Source organism: Puma concolor, chromosome E3, assembly GCF_028749965.1.
Source record: "Puma concolor isolate L17-30 chromosome E3, mPumCon1.1.hap2, whole genome shotgun sequence".
Lineage (NCBI taxonomy): Eukaryota > Metazoa > Chordata > Mammalia > Carnivora > Felidae > Puma > Puma concolor.
The window spans coordinates 1,696,659-1,708,501 of NC_141682.1; the positions used below are offsets into that span (position 1 = coordinate 1,696,659).

At 61.8% G+C, this 11,843-nt stretch overlaps 1 protein-coding gene across 1 annotated transcript; it reads left to right on the forward strand.

The window, feature by feature from the left end:
• The first annotated feature begins 7,224 nt into the window (after window positions 1-7,224).
• LOC147572848 (uncharacterized) lies at window positions 7,225-10,634 on the forward strand. The gene is made up of 3 exons (XM_086692772.1): window positions 7,225-7,695; window positions 8,498-8,538; window positions 8,935-10,634. The coding sequence occupies exons 1-3, from the start codon at window positions 7,265-7,267 to the stop codon at window positions 9,468-9,470; spliced, it is 1,008 nt and encodes a 335-aa protein (XP_086548898.1). The 5' UTR covers window positions 7,225-7,264; the 3' UTR covers window positions 9,471-10,634.
• Window positions 10,635-11,843: the final 1,209 nt, after the last annotated feature.

Consider the following 11,843-nt stretch of genomic DNA (forward strand, 5'->3'; position numbering starts at 1 on the left):
CCAGGGGGCCGGAGGACGGGAAACCTGCGGGGCAGGGACAGCGGCATTACATGAGACGAGGGGCCCCCTTGTAGTCTCAGACATGAGAGGGGACACGAGGCCTGGGGTCTGCAGGGGGCAGGGGTCCCTGGGCAACCGCACGGCCTTGACCTGGGGCACCAGGAAGTCCTGCTCAAGAGAGAGGAGGAACGGCCGAGGGGGGTGCCCCGAGGTCGGGGGCAGGGCTTTTCCCTATAACTTGACTCTCAGTGCCTTCGTGCCCAGTCAATTGCCACCTCCTCCTGGACGCCACCCCGGGTACCTGGGACAGAGTTAACCTCCTGACGTGCGCAGCACCAGCTTGTGTAGGAAATGTTAGTGCCCGGGCTGTGTGATCTTGGGCAAAGGGCTTGACATGTCTGAGCTTCCTTTATAAGACGGGACTAACGAGGTTGAGTCTCTGCCTTTGTGGAAGGGCATGCCCAGGGCTCAGCCCCAAAGCACCTACGATGTGCAGAGGTGACAGGGGCTCTTGGGCCAGTCCAGACCCCTGAGGGGCTCCCGGGAGAGGTGGGGAAAGTCCACACGTGGCCTCTGGCAGCTGCCTGCCCCGAGGAGTCTCTGGAAGCCCTTGGGGACCCGGTGGGGCCATAAGTCAGAGCTCCCTCTATCATTCCCTACACCCCTGCTGCCACCCTTGATCTTTCCCCCTAGGAAGGAAATCCTGGTGGTTGAATCTATTTTTAAGAAATAAAATACCTCTTGGGGCACCTGGGTGGCTCAGTCGGTTAAGCATCTGACTTCGGCTCAGGTCATGATCTCGTGGTTCGTGAGTTCGAGCCCCACGTCGGGCTCTGTGCTGACGGCTCAGAGCCTGGAGCCTGCTTGGGATTCTGTGTCTCCCTCTCCTCTGCCCCTCCCCTGCTCCCACTCTGTCTCTCTCTCTCTCTCTGAAAAGTAAATAAACATTAAAAAATTAAAAAAACATTTTTTTAACGTTTATTTATTTTTGAGACAGAGAGAGACAGAGCATGAACAGGGGAGGGGCAGAGAGAGAAGGAAACACAGAATCCAAAACAGGCTCCAGGCTCTGAGCTGTCCGCACAGAGCCCGACGCGGGGCTCGAACTCACGGACCGCGAGATCGTGACCTGAGCCGAAGTCGGCCGCTTAACCGACTGAGCCACCCAGCGCCCCTAAAAAATTTTTTTAAAAAGAATTTAAAATTGCATACCAAGTATGAACTCTGGTTCATCCTGTGCGTGCCGCCTTGTTTAGCGGTCAGGTACGCTGATGTCTGCAGCTTACCTGGAAGACGGCTGATTTATGAAGGGAGGGGGAGAGACAGGGAAAGCAGGTGTGTGGCCTAGCTGGTGAGTGTTTGGGTGTCACCGTAAAATCATTTCAACTTTTCTTTATGCTGGAAACATTCCATGATTAAAGGTGAAGAGCGATCGAAAGAGCCCAGGTGCCACAGACAAGCTGCAGGGACCCGGCCACGGTTCACTGACCGTGTGACCGTGGGCGGCCTTCCCCGCCTCCAGGTGTCAGGGTCCTCCCCGGAAACTGGGCGAGGTGATAGTGCCAACCCCCGTGGTGTGAAAGAATTAACACGCAGTAAGTGCCGGCACACAGTAGGTGCTTAATAAGTGTGCACTTTGCTGGTAGTGTCCCTCAGCCCTTGAGTCATCAGGGAGGCCACATGTGCTGCTGCAGCTGATGGGGGAGGCTGAGGCACAAGCTGGGGTTTGCATAGAGTCCTGGAGGAGCCAAAGCAATTCTGAAAAACAAGGATGGGGCGCCGGGGGGGCTCAATCGGTTGAGCGTCCGACTTCGGCTCAGGTCACGATCTCACGGTTCGTGAGTTCGAGCCCCATGTCGGGCTCTGTGTGGACAGCTCGGAGCCTGGAGCTGCTTCGGATTCTGTGTCTCCCTCTCTCTCTGCTCCTCCCCCACTCGCACTCTGTCTCTCTCAAAAATAAATAAACATTAAACAAATTTTTTTGATAATTACAAAATATATAAGAAAAAGAAGAACAAAGCCAGAGGACTCATGTCCCACTGTCGAAACTTCCTCCGGTAATCAGGACAGAGTGGTACTGGATGGACAGAGGGGTGGAAGGATAGACCTATATGTACGTCAGTGGGGTAGAACTGAGGGTGCAGGAAAAAAAAATCCACTTTACTTATGGTCACTTTCTTTTCAACAAAGACGCCAAGACAATTCAGTGAGGGAAAGAACAGTCTCTCCAGCAGATGGCGCTGGGAAGACTGGACCCCCTACCTCACACCATCTAACACAATCAGCTCAGTGGATCAGAGACCTACATATAAGAGCTAAAACTATAAAACTCTTCGAAGAAAACATAGGAGCAAAGCTCGATCTTAGGAAACGTCTTTTTGGATGTGATACCGAGAGCACAAGCAACAAAGGAAAAAAATTGGTCTTCGTCAAAATTAAAACCTTTTGTCTGCAAACAATTCCAACAGGAAAGTGAAAAAAACAACTCATACGAAGGGAGACAATATTTGCAAATTATATATCTAATTAGGGATTCGTGTCTAGAATATATAAAGAACTCTTAAAACTCAACAATAAAAAGATGAATAGTCCCATTTCTAAAACGGGCAAAGGACCTGAATAGGCATTTCTCCAAAGAAGCCCATGAAAAGTGCTCAACGTTATTAGCCATTGAGGAAATGCAAATGAAGACAAGGAGAGGCACTGCTTCCCGCCCACCAGGATGGCTAGAATCAGACAGATAATAACAAATGTTGGTGAGGACGCAGAAATATGGAAACTTGCGTGCCGTGCTGATGGGAGTACACACAGTGGCCTCCACTTTGGAGAACAGCTGGGAGTTCTCCAAGATGTTACACAGGCAGATAGCACACGGTCCAACGGTGGCACTCGTAGGTACGTTCCCGGGAGAAACGCAAACATAAATTCACACAAAAACCCGTTTGTGAACGTTTGGAGCAACACACTTTAATGCCACAGAAGGGGGAACACCCCAAATGTTCATGCACTGGTAAATGGACGACGAAATGTGATTTATCCATGTAACGGCGTATTCGTAGGCAATTAAAAGGAACGAAATCGAGGGGCGCCTGGGTGGCTCAGTCGGTTAAGAGTCCGGCTCTTGATTTCGGCTCCCGTCATGATCTCACGGTTGGTGAGTTCGAGCCCCACGTCGGGCTCTGTGCCAACAGTGCGGAGCCTGCTTGGGATTCTTGCTCTCCTATCTGCCCCCTCCTGCTCTCTCTCTCCTTCTCTCTCTAAAAAAAAACAAACTAGGGGCGCCTGGGTGGCGCAGTCGGTTAAGCGTCCGACTTCAGCCAGGTCACGATCTCGCGGTCCGTGAGTTCGAGCCCCGCGTCGGGCTCTGGGCTGATGGCTCGGAGCCTGGAGCCTGTTTCTGATTCTGTGTCTCCCTCTCTCTCTGCCCCTCCCCCGTTCATGCTCTGTCTCTCTCTGTCCCAAAAATAAATAAACGTTGAAAAAAAAATTAAAAAAAAAATTAAAGGAATGAAATCGTGATATGTGCTCCAATGTATACAGAATCTCAAAAATTAGAGTGTTGAGTGAACTAAGCCAGTCACAAAAGGCCACATGTTATATGATTCCATTGGTATGAAAGATATGGAACAGTCAGGTCCATAGAGACAGAAAGTAGGCTAGCGGTTGCCCAGGGTGGCGGTGGGGAGGGGGTAGTAACTGCTCACGGGGACAGGGGGGTGCCTTTGGGGGTGAAATGTCCTAAACATGAACAGTAGCGATGGTCGCACAACTCCGTGATGTATTATCTTACAACCTGTCGAATCCTACGTTGTAAATGGGTAAATTGTACAGTATGTAAATTATACCCCAATAAAGGTGTTCAGGAAAAAGCCTTGTGTCCAAGTCCTGACGTGCCCTCTGGGGACTCCTTGGTCAAGTCTCGGCCAGCTCCTCACGACATTCAGTCTTCTCCGTAAAACGGGGCGGGACGATTTGCCCTCCTTTGGCACTGTGGGGACCAGATGAGATGACAGATATGAAGCCATTTTTCCTTGCAACGTTCATATTTACATTTATGGCGAAAGGCAACGTACTTGCGCATTGTACAAAATTCAAATGAGTGCACAGGGAAACGCCACTCTCGTTTTCTGGGGTGATGGAAACGTTCAATATCTCGATAGGGGGAGTGATTTCACAGATGTGTACCCTTGCCAAAAACTCATAGAACCAAACGCTTAAGAACGGGGGATTTCACTGTCAAGAAAGAATACATTAATAACTACTTAAAATAAAGCCCTTCCCTCCCTCCTCTCTGTGTCTCCCAGCCCCCCAGTTACCCTACAGGAGGCCCGGTTGTTTTTTAGTTCAGTTTGGTCTAGGCACACACGGACAAAGGAAATATTTTGTTATAACCCTTTTGTACACAAATGTAAAAAAAAACCCAAAAGTACTGTGTGCTGATCTGTCCCTTGTTTCTTCCCCCTAGAAACATACCCGGAGATGGCATCGGACGGCTGGGGGTCACCTGGGCACGTCCGTCATAACCTCTGTCCAGTTTCTCCCCTCTTGGGTATTTTTCTTGATTTGTAAGAGCTCTTTATATATGGGGATATTGGCTGTTTGCTCGGGTTGGCAGCTGGGATGTTGCTTCTTTTATAGATTCTCTGGGCGTTTGTTGTTACTGTGAAATTCTGGGCACGGGAAGAGATTGTCACTGTTTTTCTCTGAGTACCATTTTTCAGGGTCGGTTTGGGGAGGGGTCTCATCCACATGAATTCCAGATACTTGCGCCCCTCCCCCAATCCAGGCACACCCTCAGGTGACTGACTGACCAGCCTGGGTCAGTTACTTCCAGCCGGGCCATCCTTAGAGGAGAGAAGAGTCAACCACAGGGGTGCAGAGACCTGTGGCGGGTCCTCCTTTATTCTGGAAACGTGCTCGGTCACCCCCTCTGTGCTGGTCCAGCGTGTGGCACGGGGACCCATAGGTGAGTCACACTGTCCTGCCCCCCCTGAGCTAGCTCACAGCACGGTGGAAGATTCAGGAGCGGCCACGACTTGGCTGGGGCGTCCCAGGGCGACCCGGGGCCCGGCACAGAGCCCAGTAGCACCAGAGCCCCAGGGCCCTCGCTGCCCAGCCTGCCTCCACCCCAAAGAGCACTGGGCTGAATCTTGAGATGGTGGCTGCTTTGTTTTAGCCAAAAGAATCTTGTTGACCCAGTTCCTGGTCTCCCGGCAAATGGGAGCTGTTAATGGGACTCGCTTGTAAGGTGGCTGCGGGGACTGCATTGAGGCAGGCAGTGAGCACATGCTTGACACGTGGAGGTGAATTTTACAATTGCACGCGGGTGTGCCCGCATGTGTGAGGGCGAGGTGTGGCCCTGGCGTGCGTTTGATCTGGGGGCATGCGGGGCAGGGCACCCTTACAACTGGCTACAGCAGCAATGGAAGCTGGGCAACTTCTGGTGGTTGGGGGGTTGCAGCAGCCCAGCTCTGCCCTCTCAGAAAAAACGAGGGCATGCTTCAGCATCTCCGGGAGTTGGGGAGGGAGTTAGGGGTGAAACGCAGCAAAGGCCTCAAAGTCCCGCAGGAGGGCTGCCCCTGGGGAAGCAGGTCCGGGACTTTCAAGGCCCTGGCGTGCTGGGGAGAGAGGACACGGGAAAGGGGGCTGCAGGCCGGCCTAGGCTACAAAGGGGCAGCGCACCCGCATTAAGGCCCCGGGCGAGAGAGACCCCGAGGCCAGCCTCTGCCCCACCTCCCGTCCCCAGAAGGTCTGAGTGCCCCTGCGCACGGACTCAAGGACGACACAGTCCCAGACAGCGGCTCCGTCCCTGACCGTCCTCCTCTGGCCCAGGAGTCCAGGGGAAAGGTGGTGTCATCTCCTCCACCACCGTCCCCCTTTGGTGTATCGGTTCCCCGCTCGCCTGCAGGGACACCAAATTTGGCGGGGAGGGCGGAGGGAGGGTTGGGAGGAGCGCGGAGGGTGGGCGCTGGGCGCCGCGGGCTGGATGGAGTTTATGGGCTGCGGAGAGGCCGCCGGACCGGACCGGGGACCAGAGCGCAGCGCCCTTCCTCGGGCGGGACAGCCTTCGGTTCGGCGGCTCGAAGCCTCACGCGCCACTTCCGCCGGCCCGGGGCCTCCTCCGGGAGGGAAGGGCACCCCAGGGCAAACTCCCTCGCCCTCCTGCAGCCCCCTCCCCTTTGCGGCGCGCGCGCTCCCAGGTGCGCAGCCCACCCAGCCGCCTCGGCCTCCCTTCGCTGGCGGGGGCAGGACCCGGCGGCAGGGGCGCAGCGCGGGGGGCGGGATCCGGGGGTCGCGCCCCGCGCCCGCCAGGGCACCCACTCCGCAGTTCCAACGCGGCGGCTCGGAAAGCGGCGCGCAGGCCGTGCCGGGCGGGGGCGCTCTTGAGCCTGGTTTGGGATTTTTACCCACCGCGCCAGCCGCATGCCGGGGCAGGGGCGGTGGGCAGTGGGAGCCGCCGGCGGGCGGTGTGGCCGCTGGGTGCGGGTGCGGGGCGTCTAGGGCGCTGCGGCTTTAGAACCCGGTGTAGAGGCCGGCCGAGGGATTTCGGATCCCCGGGGATTCGGAAGACGAAGGAAGGGGAAGGGGGATCGGTGGGAGGGGAGTCCGCCAAACGGAACGTTCGGGGAATCGGAAGGGGCCTGGCTGATCCCACGCCCCCACCCTCTCCGCAGCCGAAAGGGGTGGCGAGCAAGGGGCGGGGTAGGGGTGGGGGTGTCAACGATCTGGGGGAGGGCGAGTGCCCGAGGGCCGGACCACCCCCTCACCCCCGCCCCCCACGTGCCGAGCCCTCCTCGTCCCCGGATACGCGCGCCCCTGAGGGCTGTGCATTTGCACTCGCGGACGCGCGCGCCCACACAGGGTCTGACTTCAGGTCAACTTTCACGCGGCTCGCGGGTGTGTGTGCACACGGCCGTGTCCGCACGCGCGTGCACACCCCCGCCTCAGGTGCCCACCTCCCGTCGCCTCCCAAAGTCTCGTCTCCTAGACCTCGGGGGCTTCTGCTCCAAACGGTGGCCTGGGGCGGCGGCGGGGGCGCGCGGGGCGGACCCCGAGGAGCGGGCGAGGCTGCCTCCCGGCTCCCCTCGCCGCCCCCGCGGTCCAACTTCCCCTCCCGAGGCCACCTCCGGACACCCCCCGTCCACCGACGTGCGGAGCCAGGCCGCCGCCCGCCCTCCGGCCGCCCCCGCCCGCGTCCCCCGCCCCTCCTCCAGCCCTCCCCGCTCCGGCTCCTACAGGAAACCTTCGATCACGCTCAGAAAGAATGTGCTACAACCTCGGCGCTGCCGCGGCCGCCGACACCGCGCCCGAGCCGGAGCCGGAGCCGGAGCCGGAGCCCGAGCCCGAGCCCGAGCCGCCCCGCCTGCCCGGCCGGCCCCGGGCTCGCAGCGCGCGGTCCCCGCCGCCGCCCCGCGCTCGCCCCGCGCTTGACGCAGTGAGCGCCGCAGCCCGGCTCCCGCCGGCTCCGCTCCGCTCCCGGTCGCAGGCCGAGCCCAGCCCGGCGGGCTCCGGGAGGGGCGGGCAGGGCGCGAGGGGGAGGAGATCTGTCTGGAGCCAGCGAGCCCGGCGGAGGAAGAGGAGGAGGAAGGAGGGGAAGCCGCCGCCGCCGCCGCCGCCGCGCTCCGGGAATCTGGGCGCGCGCGCTCCGCTCGCCCGCGACGGTGGCGCCAGCCCCCGGCCCGCACACGGGCCCAGGTAGGAGGGGGCCGGTGGGGGAGGGAGCTGCGCGGGGGCTGCGGGGCGGGGGTCCCCTCTGCCGCAGCCGCGGAGCTGGCGGGTCCCCGCCCCTGGGGCAGGCGGGGAGGAGGCTCTCCCCGGCGGCGGTGGGGGCGGGCGCGGGGTCCCCCCGCGGCTCTCAGCGCCCTGGCCGCTCCGGCCCCCCGCGCCCTGTCCGGGGCGTCCGCGCCGGGGCCGACTCCCCCCCGCCCGTGTGGCTTCGGTTGCGGCGCGTTGAGTCCGCGGTTTCGGGGCACCCCCCACACCCAGGGCTCCGAGTCGGGCGCACCCGAAGTTAGCGGTCGCCGGGCGCCGGCCGGACAAACTTCCCTCCCCGACGCCGCGGCCCGAAGGCCCGGGACTCCGGACCCCTCGGGCTAGGAGGCGCCTCGGGGACCCCGAAACTTTCCTGAGCGCTGTGAGAGCGAAGGGCGGGCTGGGCAGGGACGGGGAGGGGGGGGGACGGAGTGGTCTTGCCTGCGAGTGCGTGGTGGTAGCCGGGGCGCCCCAAGTTGGCCCGGGGACTGCCCCCCCCAACCTGGAGCCCCATCTTAGAGTAGAGGGCGGGCAAGGAGTAGACGGAGGGCGCCTAGCCTCCGCGCAGGCAGGATGGGGAAGCAGCGCTGCGCCCTGCGCCTCTGGAGCCCTGGAGGGGGTGTTGCAGGACCCCCCCGCCACACACACACACTCCGTTCGCCTGGCCCTGCCCGTAGATGCCGAGCCCGCGGGAAGGACTCGGTTCGCGGCTATTAATAGGCTCCTGTGACCCGAACCTTTCCAGGCCCGGGGAGCTGCGAATGCGAAGCTGGGCTTGGCTGCGGGGTGGGGCGGGACCCCAGGCCCCGAACTGGCTCCCTTCCCAGCTCTCAGCGTCCCCATCCTGTCGCTCTACCCTCCACGCCCCCCTCCCCGCTCTCCCCCCACTCTTTCCATCCCGGCCTCGGGGTGTCGCCCCCCCCCCCAACTTTTTCTCGTCCCAAACTGCACGGTGTGGCCTGTGGCCGCCCTGTCAGTCCGGGGGCCGGGGCCAGATTGGCGCGATGGGCGCACATTCCCCAAGCGAGTCCTCCTCCGCTGAACGGGTGTGGGGTTCCTGGGGCCAGCCTGCCAGGGATGAGCGGGGATTTCCTCCCGTCAGCGTCTCTTCCTCCCAACGCACACACACAAGCGCGCAACACCTTCGCCCACCCCTGCGGGCAGGTCGCCACCCCGAGTGAGGGGCCGCCGCCGGCAACCCTGGGGAGATGTGGAGAGCCGAGGGGACTCGCGGAGCTCCGGAGAGGGTTTCGGGGTGTAGCTACAACCGCATGTGCAGGGAGGAGGCGATGTCCTGGTGGCCTCCCTTCCAGCGTCGCCTTCACGCAACCCGAAGGCCCAGGAGGATTCCGTTTCCTCCTCCCACCTTCTCCCAACACTCGCATCCAAGCTGGAGTGCATTTGAGGGTCCGGGGGGCGGGGAATATGGAATACTTCTTCCCGTCTGCCCATCTGCGGAGCCCAGCTCCCAGGCGGCTTGGGGGTCTTTGTCCCCCAGGGCTGGCCGCCGCCCCGCCCCCTCCCTTAACTCGGGGACCCAACGCCTTCCAGCGCTCTCGCGTGCTGCGCTCAAGCAGTCTCACAGCTCTGTTGAGCGAGGTGTCGCATCCTTTTCCCTGCTCTGGGTCTGGGGGTGGGGCAGGGGGCGTGGATCGCAGCACTGGGTCCCCGACAGATGTCCTCGCGGCGGCGCCGGCGTCTCTCTGAAACAGATTTAATGACTTACACGCAGACCGCCTAGCGGCGCGGCCACGGGGGAGGGGCGACCCAGCCGAGACTCGAGGACAGGTCGCAGCCGGAAGGCGCAGCCTCTGCTCGGGCTGCTGGGGGGGGGGGGGGCGCGATAACAAGGACCCCGAAGCCGGCCCTTCGGCTCGTCTTCAATCCCCTGCTCCCCCCAACTCTGTGCTTGGATCCCTGCGCCTGCCCACAGATCCTCCGATTGCGATTGCGGGGACCTTCCCTTGAGGACTTCTACCCCGCCCCCCGCAGTTGACCTCTGAGCCCCTCGGCAGAGCCCCTACCCTGGGAGGCCAGATACCTGCCTCGGGGTTGGCCAGTGCAGGTACAGGGCATGCTTCGGCCTCTGGCCTCGGCTTACATGCTGCAGAAATGGGCTCACATCCCTTGGAACAGGTGAGCCGTGAGAAGGTCGGGATCTAACTGTGGGCAGGCGCCTAGCACAGTCCCTGGCATGCTGGAGACGTGCATCCACACCATCCTTCCAGGGCGGAGGTGGTCGGCCAGCAAGGGTCTGGGGGAAGTCAGAAAGGGAGGGAGCCAGTCACCTCTGGCAGGGGGTTGCCTAGGAAAAGCCACACGGGGATCTCGGTCACTACTGAGCATTTTCCGGGCAGAGCGAGGCCAGAGGCTGGAAGGTGGCTTTCTGGGACCTACCAAGAGTGACCAGAGTCACCTCTGAGAGAGGACCGGTCTTGCCCCATTCCAAGCTGCAGCTGGAGGCCTTCTGAAGGCGAGGGGAGACTTGTCACCATCCTCTCTGTCCCCTTTGCCCAGGCCTGGCGTATCTGAGGCTTGGAGTACCTACATGGTGATACACCTTGGCCTGCACTGGCTGGGACAGGGGTGTGAGTAGGGGGCTGCCCCAGAGAAAGGCCACGTACAGCTCAGATGCCCCAGATGGCCCAACAGCCTTCTTCCCTGTGCCTCACCCCTGACCCTGGAGCTGTCTGTGTCTGAGCCCGGTACTTGTAGATAACTGTGGGGGGCACACCAGCTCTCGCCCTGCACCGCACCCTCAAAGGAGCCCCAGCAGACAGGCAAGAGAGGGCCACAAAGCACGGAATTCCTAAATTTTCCTAAATTCCAGCCTGGCAGGGGGAGGGCAGCTCAGAACCCTCCCTGTGCTTCCTGGTCAGCCTTCTGTGTCCGGACGGGGCTGGGGGCTGGCCAGTCCATATAGGACTTGCTTGTGCTGTGGACGTTCATTCACATTCTCTCTCCGGTCCCCACACACTATAGGATTTATCTTGATTTGCTGCCTTTGAATTGAGTCAACTCTTTTGTATGCTCGGTGAATTGCCCAGCTGCTGGCGGGGAGCGGAGAGCGTGCCGGGGGTACTGAGGCCGGGAATCAGAGGCAGGCGGGGGACAGGAAGCGGGGAGGGGGCGCGGGCGCCTGCAGTGTGTGTGTGGGGGGGGTGGGGACCGACCAGGCTGTGTGGGGACGCGAGCAAGGCCCTGAGCTGGGAACCTGGCTGATCGAGGGGTTATGCCCAGGCCTGCCCGGCTCGAGTGAGGAGCCGGCAGGGGTCAGGAGGCTCCATCCTGGGGATCGAGAGTGGCCCTCGGCCCCTGCTCTGGATGGGCTGTGAGGCATGGGGCAAACGTCCGTGCTTCTCTTGACTCAGTTTCCCTGCCTGTGATCTGCGGGAAGAGGGTCAAACACACGCAGGTTGTGAGGGTCAAACTAAACGGGAAGAGAGTGCGAGAACCCCGGAGTCATCCCAGAGGTGGGGGTGAGTAAGGGAAGGAAGGGGAGCCAGGGCTGGGGAGGAGAGGGGGCGGCCCTACCTGTCCCTTCCGCCCCCCGCCCCCCGCGCCGTGTTCTGTGCCTCCAGGTCCGCCTCCTCGACGAGGGCCGGACCGACGGGCCCACCCGGGTCCTGAGAACACCTGGGCTTTGCTTCGTGTGGTGGGGGTCGCGGGTGGCTGGGCAGGCACCGGCTTCCGCGCGCCCCCCTGACCCGAGCGCCGCCCCCCGCCCCCACCCGCACCTGGATGTGGGAGGAAGGGCAGGAGGGGACGGCGAGGAAAGCAGCCCTCCCGCCTCTCCCGTCCCCCGCCCCCCCTCCCGGCGGCCGGGAGGGAGGGAGGGGAGCGGGGCGGGCGCGGGCTCGGAGCCGGACTCGCGGCGGGCGCGGGCGGGGCGGGGGGAGCGCGGGGCGGGGCCGCGCGCGGATCGATGGGCGAAGCTGGGGAGGAATCTCAATCCTCGGAGCGAAGTTAGAGCCTGGAGGGCGGCGGCGGCGGCGGCGGGCGCAGCCCGGGAACGCGGCCCGGCGGCAGGTAAGCGCGGCGCCCCGGAGCCCGAGGCCGAGCACGGCGCGCGCCCAGCCTGGGGGGCGCGG

Bases quoted from the DNA above. Each gene is read 5' to 3' on its own strand.
- LOC147572848 (XM_086692772.1), top strand. From the start codon at position 7,265: ATGTGCTACAACCTCGGCGCTGCCGCGGCCGCCGACACCGCGCCCGAG. The intron at 7,696-8,497 runs GTAGGAGGGGGC...GAACCTTTCCAG, and splicing joins CGGCCCGCACACGGGCCCAG to GCCCGGGGAGCTGCGAATGC. The intron at 8,539-8,934 runs GTGGGGCGGGAC...ACCCCGAGTGAG, and splicing joins AAGCTGGGCTTGGCTGCGGG to GGGCCGCCGCCGGCAACCCT.